The 21258-nt window shown below is 42.7% G+C and overlaps 1 protein-coding gene across 3 annotated transcripts in view; it reads left to right on the top strand.

Annotated features, from left to right (window-relative positions):
• Positions 1–21258, top strand: part of MAP4K4 (mitogen-activated protein kinase kinase kinase kinase 4) — a 233154-nt gene that overhangs the window by 119813 nt on the left and 92083 nt on the right. For 2 of the 3 annotated variants that reach the window (XM_026647865.2, XM_026647864.2), the window contains exon 4: positions 18969–19094. In XM_026647865.2, the coding sequence (XP_026503650.1) occupies positions 18969–19094 (126 nt within the window). Of the gene's footprint in view, positions 1–18950; positions 19095–21258 lie in introns of those variants that run through there. The other variant, XM_029910579.1, reaches the window with a different exon arrangement.

Raw genomic sequence — 21258 nt, 5'->3', positions numbered from 1 at the left:
GTTTGCCTCCCCACTCGCAGAGTCCCGCTGCATCCCCAGCAGAGGAGGGTGACTGACAGTTGGTAGCTGTGCCACTGGGAGAGTGAGAGGGGCAGAGAACAGGTCCTGGCAGCTGAGACGGCCTGCACAGAGCTCCTTCCTGACTCCAGCCTTTCAGTGCGGCCACATCATAATCTCATCATTCCCCCCACCATTTGGGAACCTCTGCTTTAAAGCCCTAATTTCCTTGGCAGCAGCTGTTAAAAGGTTCCAAGATTTGAATGTTGGAATACGGTTTATTGGTCAGGGTGGAGAACAGTGTCCACTTGGATGTGATTCCATGCGCTGTGTTTAATGACTGCTGCTTTCTGGTTCAGCCACGTAATAGGTAAAATTCCATTTGAGCAAACAGGCTGTTGAAGCAGAAGGGTTTAAAGTAGGTGGATTTGGGCAAAGGTATTGCAAGCTTGCATAGAAAAGACCTCCCTATCTAACATACTCGCAATAGTGACCCTCCAGGATTTAATTGTCCTGGAAGTAAGACTGAGAGTAGCTGGTATGTCTGGGGGGAGCAGAGAGGTTATTTCAAAGCTGAATGAAGAGACCACTTCTTTCGGCCTTTTCAGTGTCAGTGTAGTGGTGAGAACTCCAAAAACTGCAGCTCTAGTCAATGGCAAATGAAGATTGTGCCTAGTGGAAAGGATGAAGATAGACCAGAAGACTGGACTTGGCAGTATCAGGGCCAGTAGCATTAGTGTCCTGCTTAACCCATTGTGGGGTTTCCACAATTGTCTTGAAGTATATTGGTTTGTTGGTAAGGCTTTAGATAAGAGCCACTCATGGTGGATTGATGACTCTCGGACTTGGTGCCAAATCCTAGATCGTTCATAGAACACTATATGGTGCTTTTTCCCCTGGGGACAACTTGCTAGCTAGAGTCACTTATGTGACGACCGCCATCTTGGCTGACACCAAGAGAACCGGGGACCTCAGGAGCTAAAAGCATGAGTGTTGACAGCATGAGGGCTCTCTTTTGGGGAGCTGTAAGAAATCCATATCCTTTGTGGACCAAGTACAGAGGGAGGGGCCTGTAACACATATTGACCAATAGGTTACACTACTTCCAGCTTTTACTGTTGTTGGCGGTTTTCTCAGCTACTTTCTTGGTGGAGAATTTGGTTTCATGTTTTTTATTGCTTTGCCTTGTAGTTGTCTTTATACTGAGAATGTAAAATAGGGTGAGGTTTTTCTTCCAGATATGACGCATGCAAGAGTACTTGGTAGGCAGTGACTGATTGTTTTTTGAAAGCTCCCATACTTACTTCCCTGTAGGAAAAAAACTACATTATATAGTTCACCAGTGCACATATGTCTAACAGGCATGCATGCTCCTGCTGCTGTGGTCAGAGTTGAAGTTTTGTGTTCTAGTGTAGACGTGAGGAATCTGGTGTATCTATTACATTACTCTGTATTGGAGGTGTATGAGACATTTATAGAGGGACAGAGTCTGTTAGTGAAAGTGGGCAATGTGTTGAATGGGGGTGAAATTAAAGGCTACCTTTACTAGACATCGTACTTTTAAAAGGCTTTGTCTGGGGGATGGGTCTTGCTCTCGGCCAACCTTACTTGTTCTTAATTTTTCTTGGGAAGCATTTATATATTGCCCGTTTACATTATACCTTTTATCCCACAGTTCTTTGTACTTTAGATATATATACACCATAATCATTTGATTGGGTTTGTGTAGGAAGCTCAGCATTTAGTCCTAAGAGTTCTGGACTTCTTCCATTTATCTCTGTAGTCATTATATGTTTCAAAGTCAGCACACCACAATTAAAAGACAACATTAACTCGTTAGCTTTTGATCGTTTTGGCAGAAATGTCCAGCTACTCTGGGACTCTACTTGGAACTGATTATGAAAGCTTCTATCCCTTTATCCCAAAGAGGACCATAACTTCTGTCTCCTTTATTAGGTTTTGATGCCTTTATAAAACCCTGTCTCGTCTTCCTTTCCCTTTTTATCTTCTCTTGTTCTAATGGGTTGGCATTGGTTAGCATAAAGGCAAATGCACATAAACGGAACCCAGAACCTCCCAGAAAACATTATAGAGTTTTCTTCTTCCATTGCTTGGGAGTGGGACGCCAGCAGTGATTGGAATTGTTCGGATGTTTCAAAGCTCGCAGAAGCTGACCTTCAGCATGCATGGACTTTCACTTCGCTTCCTCTCTCCAGCTAAAAGAGATCTTATTCCTGCATGAGGGACTTGCACAAAACTTCTGGGGACGTCTGCGTTTGGCATGCTGCTTGGCAACCTTTCCAAGCCAACCGGAAGGTTCTTACCCTCTTTGTGTGACTGGCATGCTTGCTTCAGTCGGCCCCTTCGTGATATGGCTCATTTTTAAATACATGAAATGTATTCTCCTTTAATGAATCCCACTCCCCAAAGCATGAGGTCTGTATGGAGTCCTGAATTTAGCCATCTGTTCAGATCCACTGGGCTTGGTTGTCCTTTCAGTTCCACAGATGTAAATGGCGTTTCTCTCCATCTTAGTCAATGGAGCTAGTTTAGTGCTATCTGGTATAAGTGAGAGGTGAATTGGGTCCACTCCGTGTGTTTCTTTCAAAACAATGAAAGGTTTTCCAGTCTGTGACTTTGCCATATTATTGGACTAGGACAGTATAAGTAGTAATAGTTGTTAGGTTGAGTAGGCTGAGCATGCAGTTATAGTGCTTTTCCTGCTTATGAATCATCTTCCCATGAGACCCTGGGTGATAGTATTACTTCTGTAAACGGCTTGAGAAAGAAACTGTTTATGCAGAAGAGAATGGCTGCCCATTTTGCACATGTAACATTTGAATAGTCCTTAAATGAAGCCATACTCAGACGTTAGATTTAACTGCTGTTATTCTGCAGATGCTTGCTGATTGGCTTGGCTAAACGGGCTGGAGCTGTGATTGGCACAGAAGATGCTGTAGCCACTGGAGACTAGGAAACTGAAATGCATGCTCTTCTTTCCAAGAGAGATCAGATTATTTCTGTCTAGGAGGATTTCAGTAAAACACATTACATGTGCATTTATTTTACAGTCAAGCTGCTGAGTATAATTTTTAACTGAGAAAATGGGAAGGAGATCTATTTTGTGACTTCATTTGAAAAACAATAATGCTGCCGTTGAAAGCATAAAGCAATCTGCTTGGGAAGTGACGGTGCAAATATGTGCATATGTTTTCAGTCAGATGGGGAACAGGAGGCAGCTGAACTATAAATGATCATGTTCTGACACTTACAGGCTAGGACAGTGTCTGTGGGTGTGGTGTATAACAGCAGGCTGCTGGGACTCATTTTAGCCTGAACTATCTTTCTTAGAGAAGAAGGGAAAGACCAAAACAGTTTCTAGTAGACTCAACATTTCCCCCCAATTTTGCTGTCAGAAGTAGCACCCAAATATACAGGAATCATGACATGGATCAAGTTTTATGTCTTGGGCTTTTTTTTTTTTATTTTTTTCTTTTGACAGTGTAGGATAGTCTGGTCCTTCAACATTCTGTCATAATTTTCATCGTTTGTTTAGAGTGGGATGAGTCAATGATTTCTTTACTGGTGGGCTGGGTGAACCTAATTTCAATTCTATTGCGCGTATTCTCCCCCCCCCCTTCTTGTTATGTCACTTTGCTGCTAACTGGCTATAAAACTGAGTCCACCATCGCAAAGAGCAGTGTTATAATTTTTTTATATTACAGTATCACCTAGAGGCCTCAATGCATTAGATGCTGTACAAACATATCATAAGAGACCGTCCCCATTCTGAATTGCTTACAATCTAGAGAGACAAGGTGGAAGGAAGTTACAATCCCATTTTACGGAACTGAGTTAGAGAGATGAAGTGATTTGCCTGGAGTCTCACAGGAAGTCTGTGAGCAGAGCTGGGAATTGAACCTAAATCTCCCAAGCCCTGGGCCAGCATCTTCACCACAAAGCCTTTCTTTCTCAGGCTCCATCTTTTCTGTTCATCAGGATGTGGATTGAGGAGCAATTTGCCCTGGCAGCTCTGGTTTTTACTTCTGTTGTTTTTAGTGGGGCAGTGAAATGCCACAGCAATTCTGGTTTTCAACTGGAACACATTGTTTTATAAATGTAAGCCTGTTCACAGCCCCCTGATGAAAACAAACTTGTGTTTTGATATAGGGCCTGTTTATATGTTTTCCAGACCTATTTGCTTAGCTGTTAATCACAGCCTCCTTGTCAACTGCTCAGCTCGGGCTATAAAAAGCTATTGAGGTATAATGTTTCTGGAAATATTTGCTGCCTTTATTTCTATTCACCGGCGGGGAAGAGTAATTGTTCTCAAACAGGTACAGTAATTAGCTGGCTGTCATCAGCTCTCTTGCCTCTAACAGGGCTGTGACGTCATGTCTGATAGATGGACACTAGCATTTTGTGACTCTGTTCATTGTTAATTCACTCTCCCAGAGCAGCTCAGCTGTGAGGTTTCCATGCGTGCTTGGCAGCACTGATACCAAAAACATCTGGTCCAAGAATATAGTTCTCTTTTGCTGGCAGCTGTATGAAAATGATTTTGTACATAATGGAGAAATGCCAAACACATTTACTTGTACACTAAAGTACACAGCCTGGATACATCTCTAGCAACCCAGTATAGATGTACCGAATGAAAGCAAAACCTCAACAACCAATTTATATACTTAGCAGGCAGGCACATGCGTACAATCTCATGTACCTACCTTACCAGCTGTTCTCAGTCTGGTACAGGATAAAAACCTCTTCAGCACTGTTCTTGTCGTCCACCGTGCTGATGGGTTTGCACAAACATAAGGTTAAACTTGACATGGACTGCCATCCCTGAATACGTTTCTCTGTTGGCCACGTTTATTGTCACTGACTGGGATAGTGTGTGTCTTGTCTGCATCACCAGCACCTAGTATATGCTGAAGAAAATGTTAGCAGTGAATCAAGTGACTTGATTGTCTGAGGGTAAATTATAACGTGAGTGATTAGGTCTAATAATTATACTAGACTGATATAATAATCATCTTGTCACTCAGTTGTAAATCATTCTATAATGGTTTTCCCTTTTAATGGTTAATTTTCCAAGTACAAACAGACTCTAAAGATAAAATACAGTCTGCTGAGCTAGAAGATGTGTTCCTTCCTGCTTCTGTAACCTTCAGGGTTACGTACATAGATCCTTTTCTTATGAGAACAAGCAATTCGAGCAGAAATCTTTGCTCCAGCGGAGCTGCTCTCGCCTGTCTTTTTTTTGTAATTGCTTCCCTTATGCCACATAGTTCATTCACACAGACTAGTTCAGCTCTTTAACCTTTTTCTCGAAGGTGTCTCTTGACAGAAGGCTTCAGTCAGGCTACAGAAGAAGACAAAAGGGCACCAATGGTGGATCTGTTCTGACATCAGTTGCAGGCTCATGTTTACCCTTTGCAATGAGAGACATTCCTCCCAAGGAAAAGTGTCAGGGCTTCTGCACAGCCACAGTGTCCCTTCCTGCAGTCCTGTGTGAGAGCACACAGAAAGTCAAAAGGCAGAGCAGTCAACTTCTACACAACACCACAGCCACTAACCCATTTCTTGGATGGTAGCCTCTTGGGGGCAAGGATGGCATCTTCCCATGTGTTTGTATAGTGCTTATTATACAGTGTCCCCCCAGCCCTGACCTTGTCGTATAGATGCTATTGCAACATAAGCTGGGAGGAATTGTTCTTACTAAATGCTGCTTGTGGTCAAAAAAGATAAAAGAATGTAATTGAAATTTTAAAGATTGTCTGTAATTGCTGTGGGGTTTTGGGTTTTTTTTTGGGGGGGGGGGGGGAGAATATTGATGAAATGTTAGACATTTCCGGGGGCTATTGAACATTGAATTTTTAATCAAAAACTCAAAATTTGGCATAATATTGGACCAGAGCATCCAAAAAGGGGCTGAGATTACTTTTAAGTTAAGACTCTTGGTAAGTGCACTTACTCACTGTGTCCCTTAGTTATGTTTGTAGAGAGGTGTGCAGATTTTGAGGTGCATTTTATTAATAATTTACATATCCTGGCTACTTCATTAAAGAAATCCTATGTTGAATAAGGCTACTTATGGTCTCAAGCTAGACCTTGGCTAGGGAGCCCGTGGTGGTTACAGCTTGGCTCCGTATGTGAAACTTTCCTCTTTGGGTATAAACCAGGGTGTGTGTGCAGGTCACACACAGTCAGTATTAAACATGGCTGTTAGCGACACCAACCTGTTACCTAGATGTTTGGAGACTTGCTAGCAGTGTATTAGACATTGTTTTGTCTGGCAGTTTACCTCAATAGGACTTCTTTTTTTTTTTTTTTTTTTTTAAAGTGTTAAATTTGTTTCTTCATAGTGTGTGTTAAGTGAAGTGTTACTCTTTAAGTGGTTTGCCAGCTGGGAGACAAAATGTTTTAAGTGTGTTTTTATTTTTTAAAGCCATTTTTCTAACACGACACCCCATTTGTCAGCGTTACCTTTGCACTTTGAGGCACTTAAAGGAGAAACAGAGCCGTCGCAATGTTTTAGGCTATGTCTGCATTGGAGACCTTACAGCGGCACAGCTGCACCGTCTCCTGTGTAGCTGCTTTATGCCGACGGGAGAGGTCTCCTGCTGGCATAATTAAACCACTGCAAATGAGCAGCGGTAGCTATGGTGGCAGGATAGCATCTCCCGCTGACAGAGCGCTGTCTGCACCGGCACTTCTATTCATGTAACTTATGTCGGTCGGGTGTGGTTTTTTTACAACCCTGAACGACAAAAGTTTTTCCAAAAAAAGTGCTAGTGTAGACATATTAGTGAGGAGTATTTGCTTAATTAAAGCCCGATCAGACTTTTTGGAGCTGGATGGCCAAAGGGATTAGCAATGTGATACAAAGCTATTTCGCCTCCAATCTGTGGTTTTGAAGTCAGCTGAGGTTAGTAGTAATCAACCTCTCAGTGAGTCCTCCAATTGCTATTTGGTGGCCTTTGAGAAAAGGGTTGGTATTTCAGTCCACTTGTTAGTGGCTAAGTGTCAGCATTGCACCAACCATCATGGTTGGCACCCAAAGGATACTGAAGTCTGCAAAGAGAGAGCATGGGTTGATTAGGTATGGAGACTGAATGGACTTGTAAGCCCTAAATGTGGCCAACCAAGAACACAGCAGACACTCATGTTAGTGGATTGTCATTGGGAAGATGACATTTTCTAAAGATGGACGATATCCGTGCCATGGCTGTCAGCCCCTTACCACTCACAGTTGTGCTGAAACTAACATGTACAGGACTGTGTTGTCATAGTCAATGAGCAGTCATGCTGCCAGTGGGGAAGGAGAAGTGGGTTTCGCATTTCACATGGCTCTATGAATTGCAGTACAGAGCCCCTTCATTGCTGTCTAACAAATAATTACACATGGTGGACTATAATTTTTCTTTAAAAAATTCCATACCATTTCAGCCCCTCCCCTCCAACCTCACCTCCCCCAAAATAAGGCTACTAAATAAAGCACAGAAAATGGCAACGTTAGTTTGCCCACACAGCCTTAACTCTGCCTTTTTGATGGTGTGCATTCTGATACCATCTTTGATTGCATGATCATATACTTTTTTTGGTTTTCATAGTTTCTGCCTCATTCATGGCAGATGCTGGATGGTGAATGAGGCAAGACTGTAGTGAGTAAAGCCGGAATGTGCCAAACCATTGCTTCATTCACTGGATGAGTTGGATGGCTATAGCATATGGTACATGGGGCCATACTTTGAACAGTAAGGAGAAAAATATCTATTTAACCCTGAGCTCTGTGTGACTTGTTCGCTGAGTGTATCCTGTACACTGAATGAGTTGGCTGTCTTGTGGAAATGATTTTTAATGTACTTGTTTCATTATAGAATATCATAATGCATGCACAAGGCCAGAGCTAGGGATGCCAGGCGTCTGGTTTTCGACCGGAATGCCCGGTCGAAAAGGGACCTTGGTGGCTCCGGTCAGCACCGCTGACTGGGCCGTTAAAAGTCTGGTTGGTGGTGCTGCGGGTCTAAGGCAGGCTAGTTCCTACCTGTCCTAGCACCGCGCTGCGCCCCGGAAGCGGCCAGCAGCAGGTCCAGCTCCTAGTGAACAGGGGGCGGGGACTCAGGGAAGGGGTGTTTGGTTTTGTGTGATTAGAAAGTTGGCAACCCTAGCCAGAGCTAAGGTTACACCAACATTTTCATTTCCTGACATGGGTGCTTCACTTTTCCACATGAACTTTTCTTTAATATATTTTTGTGTGTGACATGAAACAACAATGTACACTAACATGTTTAGTCTTCCCAGCTTACTTCTGCGTCAAAGCTGGCCTTCCTCTGAGGACAGAAACGCTGCCTCACTTTTTTGTTTTTGCACAAGAAAATCTTTCTTTATGGCAACCACATCTCTTTTTGTCAGTGGTCCCCCATATAGGAAAATCACTTCTTTATTTAATTAGTGTTGCAGTCTCGTTTTTTACATCCTGTAGCTAGAATTTTCCTTTAATCGTGTAGGTCTGAAGATCTGAAATATGATTCTAGAGCAAGAGCAAATATTTTTAATACAAGTAATGGTGATGCAAAGTAATGGTAATGTAAGAAGAGTACTGAACACTCCACATTTTGTCGGAGGTCAAGAAAGTTAAAGGCTAGTTTGTTATCAAATGTGTAAATAATACAGATGTGATGAAGATGGACAATGAAATTCTACAGATGAGATAAATATGCATTTGAGAAGTAAAACATTAAGTAACCATGACCAAGAATCAGGGCACCAACCTAGGAAATATTTTGAAGGGGTTTGCCCTGAGGGGTTGCTTTCGTAGTTGCCCTCAGCAAATACTGTAGTGTCTTTGTCTTAATAAAGTCAGTTGCAATGCACCCCTAACATTACATAGCTTCTTTCAGTTGTGGCCTTAATGCAAGTCATGCAGTGAGTAATAAAGGTGCCAGAGGCAGAATGAGATGAAAGAGGGAATGTCCTAGACATAGAGATTAGGGGAGGAAGTCCTTTTAGGGAGACAACAAATGAGTATTGTCTTTTTAAGTGGTTTTGGCTCCTATTTTCGGGCAAACGGTTCCAGCCTGTGTTCACACAGTGCTGCTTGTACAGGCTGCTTCAGGCATTGCTGAAAATCCTTTTAAAACCATAACCATCTGTCATACTCCCTTGTGCAGTTACCTTTCACTTGCAATGCTATCAGTGAGGCTGTGGATGTAAAGCAGGAGTTTTCAACTCATTTGCTCTGCAATGGCTGCCTCGAACTCTGCCCTCAGCACACAGTAAAGAGAACACTGTCCCAGTGGTAGAAAAGCCCCCCTCTGTTTTGAATGCAGCTGTGTATTTTTAACCCATTTGGTAGAAACTTGAAGCAAAAAGGTGCCCAGGCATATGGTTGTGAAGAACGGTCCTGGTGTCCTGGCCAGTTGCAGTGAAGCGCGGGTTTTGCAATAGCAAGAATATTCTTATTTTCTGCAGTCCATCCAGGACACTAGGCCAGTGCGTTGCCATTCTCCTGCTGTGACGATGATATCAAGTGATGCATGTTGAAGCAGTTTTGGTTTGTGGGCAAGATTGCATGGATATGGTTTATCATTCACTGCATAGATCAGGTATTGCCATAACATGCAGGGTGTTTTGAAAATATTGTAGTTTTTTCCCGGTCTTAGGAGCATAGAATCAAAACATAGGACAGCTCAGTGGGTGGTTTCTGAGGCAACTGTAATTGCTGTGCAGCTCTCCCTTGTAGGTCGGCTGCACAACGCTGGGCCTTAGCAAGATGCTCAGGAAGTCACATACAGCAATCAATGTTTTTGGAAGACAGTGTCCACTAAATGCTTATTGCTCCTGGTGGTTTCTTCACCTTTTATTGTTATTTATTTAAAAAGTGAAGCAGACATGTTGTATTAATTCTGAAAATACCTCTAGAAAAGATCTTTGAACCTGCAGAGTTTAGCTGTCCAGCGTAGTAGTTCTTCATGTTGATCTGTTCTAGCTACTTGCATTTGGTGGGTTTTATTCTAGTCGCATTGTGTTCAGATATGCCATCCCTTTAAAAATAGCTAATTTAAATAATTACTGTGATGTTGTGCAGTCAATATGGTTTTATAAAAATATGATAATAAGTGAATATAATGTAACTGGGATATGCTTCATGCAAAAGGTCTCTTGTAAGGTATCGTTACAAAGCTTATAATCTACTGAGTGTGATCATCCTATTTGTATAAATGTACCACTCTTGTATCTAAAACTAGAAATATAAAATATAACTCTGAGGGCCTATTGTAATTATGCAAAGTGTGGGCCATTAATGGTGGTTTGGAATCTTGATGACTCCCATTAACCAGGACCATTGTCTGCAGATGGCTCTGTTTTACCTGTAAGTTTTCCTGTATATGTGTGTGCTGGCAAGTGGGTAATGAAGTCTTGCAGTGACATGTGATCATGTCACCTGAACTGGAATCCATCTTTAACCTGGTGCTTTTCCAGTGGGGGGAGGGGGGGTGGAAACCCAGAGGGACAAAGGGTTACCGCCTTATGCAAAAGATATATATATAAAGGGGTGGAACAGAACAAAGAGGGGGAGAGGAGCCATCATGAAGAATCCCCTAGCTACCACCTGAGCTGGAACAAGAGCTGTACCAGGGGAAAGAATTGTGCCTAGGCCTGGAAGGTGTCCAGTCTGAGAAAAATTTACTGAAGCATCTCTGAGGGTGAGATTATCTGTATTTAGCTTGATTAGACATAGATTTGCGCATTTTATTTTATTTTGCTTGGTGACCTTACTTTGTTCTGTCTGTTACTACATGGAACCACTTAAATCCTACTTTCTGTATTTAATAAAATCACTTTTTACTTATTAATTAACTCAGAGTATGTATTAATACCGGGGGGAGCAAACAACTGTGCATATCTCTCTATCGGTGTTATAGAGGGTGAACTTCTGTGAGCTGTTTTCAGGTAAACCTGCAGCTTTGGGGCAAGTAATTCAGACCCTGGGTCTTTGCTGGAGCAGACGGGAATGTCTGGCTCAGCAAGACAGGGTACTGGAGTCCTGAGCTGGCAGGGAAAACAGGAGCAGAGGTAGTCTTGGCACATTAGGGGCAGCTCCCAAGGGGGTTTCTGTGATCCAACCCGTTACAATTACATTAGCTGATTATCGCATTGCTCTGTGTCTAGTGAGAAGTACTATTACATATCTATTGGGTGTGCTAATAATGCATTTAACACACAGAGTATCTGTTGGGAAGGGAACAAAAACTTTTGTAATTTCCAAGTGCAAAGTGTACGGTGGCTGCCAGATGGCACTATTACAGATAATAGTCTGAATTTTGTTTATTTGTGATGTATATGAGTTTAAATCTTGAAAAATGGTGTTACTGTATTGTGTTGGATCTCAGCATAACTACTGTTATAACCACTAGTCAATTTACAGGCAAGGTCCTTTGTTAGAATGACTATTTAGAAATTCCTAGAGACCCTAAATGGCCTTAAAATATTAAAGTAATATCTGTAGTTAAATAATGAAAACTGGAGAGGAATCCACTTGATTTAATCATGCAGCCCTTACAAAAATATAGCTTACTGCAAAAATTACTAGTAATCAGACATTCTGTCACAAACAGCGGGTGAATGTATAAGTGAAAACACTTAGAGCAGTGGTATGGCAGGCAGAGACAAAGAATGTTTCTATGGGAGTTTGTATCACTGATAATGGCCTACAGTGGTAATTGGTGCCAGCTGCATAAAATCACTAAGTGGGGTTTACCAGCTGCCTCTGCCTTCCAAGGAATAGGATGTAGCCTTGTATTTCTTCCTGAGAGGGATACTTTCTCTCCACAATCATTTTAAACTTACTCTTTGTCTTTGTGACCAGTGGTCTCTGGAAATTGACAGAATAGTAGTAACTGTGCATGGAAGATAGTGTAGGCTGGAGTGCCAGCTTTCAATGCACCTTAATCCTAACATACAACAACCTTTCTGTTCCAGCCCCAGGTCTTTTCTGGGCAGATGTTGCCAGTCATGTTACAAAATATCCTTTCAGTGAAGCGTGCGTTAATGAGTAGTGCTGGGTGGGAAATAGTTTTCCTGTCCTGTGAGAGCTTTCGAGACTTCCAAGTTTTTCCCCATCTAATAGTGACAATCAATCTCAAAAAATTTCATGAATTGATTAAACCAAAAAAATATTTTTGGATTGGGTCAATCAAAACATTTCATTTAGATTTTGGCATTTTCTTATTTTTAACCTTGTTTAATATAAATAAACTAAAATTTCAAAATGAAAAGTCGTGAACTGGAAAATGGAACTTTTCATTTCAAAAATGCCAAAGTGGAAAGTTTTATAATCGGGAGATTGCTCAAAAGTGATCCTTTCCCGTGGACAATTTCACTTGTGACAAATCAGCATTTTCTGATGAAACATTTAGTCAGAAAATTAGCAACCAGATCTGCTAACGAGACCACCCCATTTTCGTACTATTATTTGTATTGCCATAGCGCCTAGAAACCTTAGTCCCATTTTTCTGCTAGGCATTGTTCAAACATACGCAGTTCCTGCCTTGTAGAGTTTACAGTCTAAGGTCCCAATCTAGCAAACGCTTACGCATTGTAACAACTTGAAGTATTGGGGTCTAAGTACGTACTACAGTAAAACCTGCCAAGAGCGACCACTCATGGAAGTTAGCACACCAGAGAGCGGAGGTGTTCCATGGCCTCTGCAAGTAGGTGCTCGTGACAGTGGTCTCTCTTTACAAGTGGTCTCTAAGGGCAGATTTTACTGTACTTGCAGCCAAAGAATGATTTAAACCTAAAGGCTGACACATTAATCCTTGGGTTCAAAAAATTGTAATGCTCAGAATTAAGATTCAAGTAAGCAAATATAGTTAAATGGTTATGTATTTTTTGCCTTAAACGGTACTTGATTGTTTTTAATGATATTCTACTCCTGAGGGCATTCTGCGCCAAAAAATTAAAAAAAATTGTGCACAGTGTTTTAAAATTCTGCAAATTTTATTTGTCAAATAAATGTGGAGGCTCCAGCATGGCATTGGGGAGCACAGGCTACTGGCTGCACAGAGGTGGGAGATCACTGTACAGCTCCCCCCAACCCAGACACAGACTCAGTGGTGAGGCTGCACCCAATGCTGACACAGCGCATGGACTGGGCCTGCAGCAGAAACACCGCCAGGGCCCTGTCCTTCCGTGCCAGGTGCACCAACTGTGGCCAGGCAGGCTCAGCAAGGCAGGATACAAGTGTGGAGGGTCTCAGTGTGTGGGGATCCAGGTGTGGGTTGAGAGGGTTCTGTGTGGGGCAATCTGCGTGTGGGCGGCTCAGTGGGGGAACCAAGTGTGGGGGGGATCTGGATGTGCAGGGGCTTGTTAGGAGGTTCTGGATCCAATGGTAATGGGACTCTGCAGTGGGGTCCAGGTGAAGGTGGTTGGGGCTCAGCTGCGGGGGGGAAGGTCTGGATGTGGGGGTGGAGATAGAGCTCAGCAGGGGGGTTTGGGTTTGGAGGGCTTGAGGGGTGTGTGTGTCCAGATGCTGGGGGAGTGGGGCTCAGTGGGGTGGGGATCCAGGTGCGGCTGATTGAGGCTTGGTGGGGTGGAGGTATGGGTGGCTCCTCAGGGTGGTCCAGGTGCAAGGGGAGTGGGGTTCTGAGTGCGGTGGGGGTTGAGGATCGGCAGGAGGGTCTGGGTATGAGGGGGTCTGGATGCACGGGGGTTAGGTGGATGGGGGAGCAGATCCCTGTACAGGGATCCCTCCCCCTGCAGCTGAGGAACAATGAGTACAGGAAGGGGTGTGTGTGTGTGAGAGAGAGAGAGTTTGCAGAGCTTCCTGCAGCTGGGGGAGAAATCAGAGGGTGGGTCTGACCCAGCCCCAGATGCCGTGCACAGGGGAAGAGGAAGTCCCGTCCTCCCCAGCCCAGCCAGGACTAGCAGCTGAACCCAGCTCAGGGTAGGGAGCCGCATCTTCCGCAGTCCCGCCTTCTGCCCCACAGTGATTTACGTCTCTGCTGGCTGCCCTGGGCACCCAAAACATACTGCTGGGGAGGGGCGCATGACAGCTCTTATGGCTTCCCCTTTCTTCCCTGTCAGAAAGTCATTTTTCTGCGGGGAAACAAAGAAATCTGTGGGGGACATAAATTCTGCACATGCGCAGTGGCACAGAATTCCCCCAGGAGCAAAGTGTAGTACCTGTTCTTATCTGTTTAATTGATGTATGATACCCCATTTTAATTGTTTGTACCTTCAGGCCAATGGAAGAAAAGTTTTTTATTTTTTATTTTTATTCCAACATATTTTAAATATTCAACAAACAGAAAAATATAGGTTGGTTAGCAGGTAGAATTGGTCTTATTATTTTTGGACAGATTTTGGAAGGCCTTTGTCACATTTAAAAAAAAACAACTGTGATATTGCTAGGCAAGTCAATATCTTTCAGACTTACACTTGCTGAACTACTTTACCATAAATTAGTGACTCCATACTCTTTCATTGTTATTGCGTCTTTCTCTTTTGTGTGTGTAATTAGTTAATATAAATTAATATTAATATAATAGACAAAAAATTATGAAATATAATGGAAGATTAGAGTAACTTGGTTGTCAGCTTTAAAGACCGAAGTCACAAATTCCTAAATTGCTAGGTTGAGCTGCCTATATAGTATATCTCAAGTGTTAGGGGGCACTAGTCTGAGTATAAAGAATCAGTTCCAACAGTGAACTCACCAAAAAAGAAATAATTTAATGACATACTAGGTTATTGATTTAAGTGGGCGGAAAAATTGAGTCCTCTTTGAAGATTTGGTGACGCTAAGAGCACCAGAGTCGTTCACCTCTGTAATCCAGAGTTCAAATTTGATGGAAACCATATGGTATGGTCTTTCTTTTGGGATGTGGACAAATGTCCCTTAGAAACTAGTCTAACAGTTTGTCGTACTGAATTATGATTGGTGGTTATTATTAAGAAAGAGGCCCAGACGTGGAAAAGCAGGGCTGCTGCTGATCAGGAACTGAGGTACATTGACACAACTTCATGGGAATGGGATAACTGACAGTGCATTGTGTGCTGCACTCTGCTAGATTTATCCAGTTCTATCAGCCTTCCTTTTGTCATTCTAAAATTCTAAAATTCACTAGATTTACTCCTAAAACCTACTAGACGGAACGGAAACCCCGACCATAGCTCTGTGGGTCCAGTCCTGTTCCTGTTATGGTCGTTGTGAGCAGGACTGAGACCTGCACTACTTAGGAGTATTTTTAAATACTATATTTGAGAAATATATCCTTTGTAAGCAATGTCTTTTTGCCTAAGACCATAAATATGTGTGACCAGCCTTCAGCATGGCCTGTCCATTATAGTTCAAGGTTTGTTGTGTTTTTGTGGATTTGACAAAAGAATACAAAAGAACTTTTGATGCATCAGAAGTCACGCCAAATAGCAGATGAGTCCAGTTACTTCAAACATCATGCCTCATAGTTAGAAATGATGAAATGATTGTTCTTTCTCAGGAACAATGTTTATAGAGGACTCTGATTCACCATGTCATTTTAATATTTTATACAATGTTCTAAACATACCCAGCACTTACAAAACATCTTTAAAAAAGAAAACTTAAAGAAAAGATAAAAACAGGTTAATTGTGGTGCATTTGGGGTTCTTCCAGATTAATAATTAAAATAGATTAATATGGAGCACACAGTTTACGTGTAAAGTAATTACTTTTTGTTTAGAGCAGTGGGTGTTTCTTTTATGCTAAGAAAAAAGCTAAAGCAATGTGGTTAATATTTAGCTAGTGTTCTGTTACCTGACACCTGCACATGTTGTGAATAGTATACTTTCCTATTAGGCATTTTACAGATTGCAAAGAAATTTACTGTTTAGAATTTCCCCCATATCAGGTGCTGATACTGTGGAAGAATCAACAGTTTTGCTGGGATGTTGATGAGCTTGCCCTCCGGTCGAACTGAGGCTTTAGTTTCTCATTACACGTGTCTTTCCCCTGTACATTTGAAGTGCAATAGAATGCAAAGTGATTGAGACCAACAAAGCTAGGCCACCCATTGTCTTGTTCTATTACAGGATGGCCAAACTTACTGACCCTCCCAGCCACATGCAACTATCTTCAGAAGTTCAAGAGCCAGGGCGTGCCTGCCGGGGCTCAGGGCTTCAGCTCCACTGCGGGGTGGTGGGGCTAGGGGCTTCAGCCCTTCAGGGAGGGGAGTCTTGGGGCTTCAGCCCTGTGAGAGGTGCCTGCCCAGGCTTGGGGCTTCAGCCCCACTCCTGCGAAGCCCCGAGCCCCGGCAGGTGCATCCTGTGGAGCTGAAGCCCCGAGACCCTCCTCCCTGCTGGGCAGAAGCCAGAGGCTGTGTGTGTGTGTGTGTGTGTGGCATGTAACCCCATGTGCTCCCTCAGATTTTTCCTAGGGTTTGTTGGCCCCACTCGGTCTTTTGGTGCCACCAGGCCTCCTCTGCACAACAATTGCTGGAGCCAGCAAGCTGGGAGCTGCGGCTGTGGGGAGAGCCAGTAGCAAACAACTGGGAGCAGCAGGGAGAGTCCTGCTTGAGGTGCTAAAGCAGCAGCACCTCCTTGCAGCTCCCAGCTGTTTGCTGCTGCCTCTCCATGTGGAACTAACACCTGTGAGCTGCAGGGAGGGGCTGCTGAGGGTAAGAGAGGGTCATGCCCGGGTGGGGAGGGGGGATGATTCAAGCTGTTGGGTGGGAGCCTTTAAATTGTGCCCACCCTCCCCCCGGTAGGCACCAGTCGTCTCTGGCAGAAGCCCCTAGTCCCACCCCCTGCCGCAGGGCAGAAGTCTTCCTCCCCTCCCCCCCCGCGCATCCCCCAATCTGGGCAGAGAATGGTGGGGGCAATGGGGAGGCTCCGCGAGCTGCACTTGAACTGTAAAAGAGCTGCATGTGGCTCGAGAGCTGCAGTTTGGCCACCCCCAGTCTATTAAAGGGACTCCAGGGTTACTGTTGGTTGGGATAGGAGCATACCTGGTGTTTCTCCTCACTAGTAGGTTTCGAGCCCCTCTTCCTTCCTAACATTCCCTCCATAGACAGGCATACTGCCTCCAGCCATGTGTTCAGAGGTGAAAGTAAACCGGTCCGGTCCGGTACAGTGTACCGGTAAGAGCCGGTACACAGCCAACCGTACCGGCTGGGCCGCTGATGATGGGGGCCAAAAGCTGGAGCCCCTGGCCCTTTAAATTGTTGCCAGAGCCCCCGGGCTCCCGGCCTTCGCTAACAAGGCCACGGGGCTCCCGGCCACTGCTACCACACCAGCAGCTGGAGCCCCGGGTCCTTTAAATCGCTGCTGGAGCCGGAGCCCCAGCCCTGCCCCTTCCGCCTGAGGCCCTGCCCCTTCCGGTCTCCCCCACTCCTGGCTCAGGACCCTCAGGAGCCAAAAAAATCTTACCGCGTTATAGGTGAAACCGCATTATATTGAACTTGCGAGTGCGCAGCCCCCCTCACACCCCCCCCCCGGCGCACTGCCTTACCGCGTTACATCCCAATTCGTGTTATATCGGGTCGCGTTATATCGAGGTAGAGGTGTACTTTCACCCTGCATGTGTTCTGCTTCTCACCCCCAAAGCCACTCTACTCCTCCCAGATCACGCACCCTACCTGTACTTTAACACCTTTCCAGCCCCCAGGTTTTAGCTGCCTCTAAGGCATTATGTGTAGAGCTGGATTACATTTGGGTTGGAATTTTGCCTGGAAATGCATTTTTGGAGTTCCAAACTATTTGTAAATTTGGGTTGAATTCAGTTTGAATACGTTTTGTGCGAGGAAAAACCTTGAAAACAAATTTTGGAAATGTCAAAATGAGCCAGTTTGACACTTGGTTTCAAATCAGATTTTTTAAAATGTCTCTTTGAAACAATATTCAAAATATTCATTCATCCCAAGCAAATGTTTTTAGTGTTTTTGCTTCGCAAAAAATGAAAAACATTTAGTTTTGGTTTCAAACAAAACATTTTATTTATTTATTTATTTATTTTTGGTTCAGCTACCGAATCAAAAAATCAATGATTTGCTAAATGTACTATTATCTGTTGTAGAAAACCTCTTATTCTGCTCAGTTTGGGTCTGGAGAAAACCAGATGCCTTTCTTCGCCTGGGCAGGAATGCTTGACCAAGGGAGTGAAACCCCTTCCTCTGTCTTTGTGTACAGTATCCTGTTTACATGCTGGACTCCCAGCCATGCTCTTCCTCTACAGCCATATGGAGCAGGAGCGAACTCTAACGAGCAGTGCAAATGACTCATTCACATAAGTGAGACAACTTCCTCAGTTCCCAAGTTGTCTTCCTGATGCAGACTCACTTTGTCTGCTGCTCTTTGCAAAAGATGTGCTCCCATCCAACTCACTCCTGAAAGCACACTTCAACTGTGACAACCTGCTCAGTGAGATCTAAATATAACTAGTCAATTTTTTTTTTTTCAACTTCAAAAATGTTTCAAGAAGGGGAAAATCCCCCCATAACCCTCCCAATTCAGGGTGGGTTTTTTTTATCCATTCTAGTTTTGAGTTGCCTTCTGCGGGTCACATTGGAAGGCTTGTCAGCAAGTTTAATTTTTTTAAAAAAAATCTATGCTTATAATAACTTTGAAGAGAGATACTGTCCTACTTACTATTACTTTTGTTAAGTGAACCCTTCTGGTCTTTCCAAAACACTCTTGTTTCAAAACACTACTTGTAGGAATCTTTCATGGAATTGAAATCAGTTACATGTATATCTTTTCAGTCATTTATTTCTTTTCAGCATTACTGAAGTTCTGGAGAATAAATGTTTGTTTCAGATAATCTTCCCAATAAGCACTGAAGTTCTGTGGCATGAAGCCAGATTGTGTTTACTGATCATGCTGCTGATATAAATGGAACTTTCCCTTATATCTATCCATGCATGTGAGAGAGGAGATAAATAATGTATTTGTCATATAAAATACGTGCTTTTTGTTTTGTTCGAAAGGATGAAGAAGAAGAAATCAAACTGGAGATAAATATGCTAAAGAAATATTCGCATCATAGAAACATTGCAACTTATTACGGTGCTTTCATTAAGAAAAGTCCCCCAGGACATGATGACCAATTGTGGGTAAGCTGATGTTTCCCCAGCATGCTCATAGGCTTTTCCCCTTTGGTTGTAATTTGAGGACAACAGAAAGATCATATTGGGAAAACAACATTAATGAAATGTGGTGTTTTATGAAGGTTGTTTTATTATAAATCACCCAGGCTGATTGTGCTGCCTTAAGAAAATCAAGCTAAAATTTGCTATTAATGTTTAATTCGCTATGTAATGTTTAATTCACCATGAAAATCTTAGATGTCTGTACACAAGGAGTATGCAGAATATACAGGAAGACCTGAAAGTATTAGAATGTAAGCCAAATTATGACTTATTTGGTGTATCAGAGACTTGATGGGATAAGTCTCATGGCTGGATAATTGGTATAGAAGGGTATGGCTTGTTCAGCAAGGACAGACAGGATAAAAAGTGGAAGTGTTGCATTGAACACGAAGTATATATACACTTGTGCTGAGGTCCAGAAGGAGGTGAGAAGTAGACCAGTTGAAAGTATCTTGGTAAAGATAAAGGGGTAAAAAATAAATAGGGGTGACGTCCTGGTAAGTGTGTACTTAGACCACCAAATCAGGAAGAGGAGGTGAATGAGGCATTCTTAGAACAAACAACAGAAATATTTAAAACATAAGACCTGGTAGTAATGGGGAACTTAAACTATCCAGACAACTGTTGAAAAAGTAATATGGCAAAACACAAAATTTCTGGTAGGTTCTTGAAATATATAGGGGACAACCTTTTGTTTCAGAAAGTGGAGGAAGTAACCAGGGGGACAGCCGTTTTTGACTCGATTCTGGTCAACAGGGAGGAACTGGTAATGAATATGAAGGTGGAAGGCAATTTGGGTGAAAGTGATTGTGGAATAGTAGATTTCATTATTCTAAGGAAAGGAGGGACTGAGAGCAGCAGAATAAGGACAATGGACTTCAAAAAAGCAGACTTCAACAAACTCCGAGAACTGATAGGTAAAGACGTATGGGAAGCAAATGGATAAAGAAGTTCAGGATAACTGCCAGTTTGTGAAGGAGACAATATTAAAGGCACAACTGCAAACTATGCAGTTGCAAAGGAAAAATGGGAAGAATAGTAAGGCCAATATGGCTCCATCAGCAGATCTTTAATGACCTGAAAGTCAAAAAGGAATCCTATTAAAAAAAAAAAATGGAAACATGGAGAAATTGCTAAGGAGGAGTACAAAAGGATATAACTAGCATGTAGGGAGAAAATCAGAAGGGCTTGAAGAAGAAGAAGGAGAAGAAGAAGAAGTAATAATAATAATGAGTTACGCCTAGTAAGGGACCTAAAAGATTCTTTAAATACGTTAGGAGCAAGAGAAAGATGAAGTAAAGTATAGGTCCTGTAGCCTGATCAATTATTGCTAGTGTGTATACTAGGATTGTTAATTCTTTAGCACAGGTTCTTCCCTTTCAGGCGGCTACACAGAAGTTTGTTGTTCGTTCCTGGATTGATGTGACTGACAACAGAGATGATAAACGTAAAAATAAGCTTTACTTAACATCCAAATAAGTCAGCTCAGTAATAACCGAACAGCATAACACATACAGAGAAATAGGTTTTAGGATTGATAGCAAACTCACATATCCTTAAACATTATGTAAAACAAAGCCGGAAGAATTCAGTCAGTGGAGTACATCAAAAGAAAGCAGGTCATGAACCAGTTGCTACTGTTTCAGGAACCTGATGCACCTAAAATGTAGGGAACAAAGTCAGATCTTTTTATACCCATCCTTTATGTGACCTTTCAGATACATGCCCATATTTGACCCTTTCCTAGATCATCATAACCTTTATTTCTGCCCATTATTTATGTGGTATTCCAGATAACCATAATTATAATTCTGATCACTGACCTCAGCAATTTGTGTCAATCAGTTTCTTACTAAATCATATATATCGGGGCAGTCTAGATGCCTAGTTACTATGTTACAAAATATTGCAAAAGCCCCCAACTGTCCTGTTATTTCAAGGTAAGTTTGCAGGCATGCAGTGTATCTGTTTTTCTGCTATCAACTTGTTTGTTTGCAGAATGAGAAGGTACAACTTATGACTTGTGGTTAAGTCCTGAGGCCTACTTTGGATAACTAAAAATCAAGTGTATCACACTAGGCCTTACACTCCATAAATGCCTAATATCCTTCATATTTGTGTTTTTCTA

This window comes from Terrapene carolina, unplaced genomic scaffold (assembly GCF_002925995.2).
Source record: "Terrapene carolina triunguis isolate 2854851 unplaced genomic scaffold, T_m_triunguis-2.0 Scaffold21, whole genome shotgun sequence".
NCBI classification, from domain to species: domain Eukaryota; kingdom Metazoa; phylum Chordata; order Testudines; family Emydidae; genus Terrapene; species Terrapene triunguis.
Note: the sequence above shows the minus strand (reverse complement) of the source record. Positions and strands in the feature narration are given on the sequence as shown.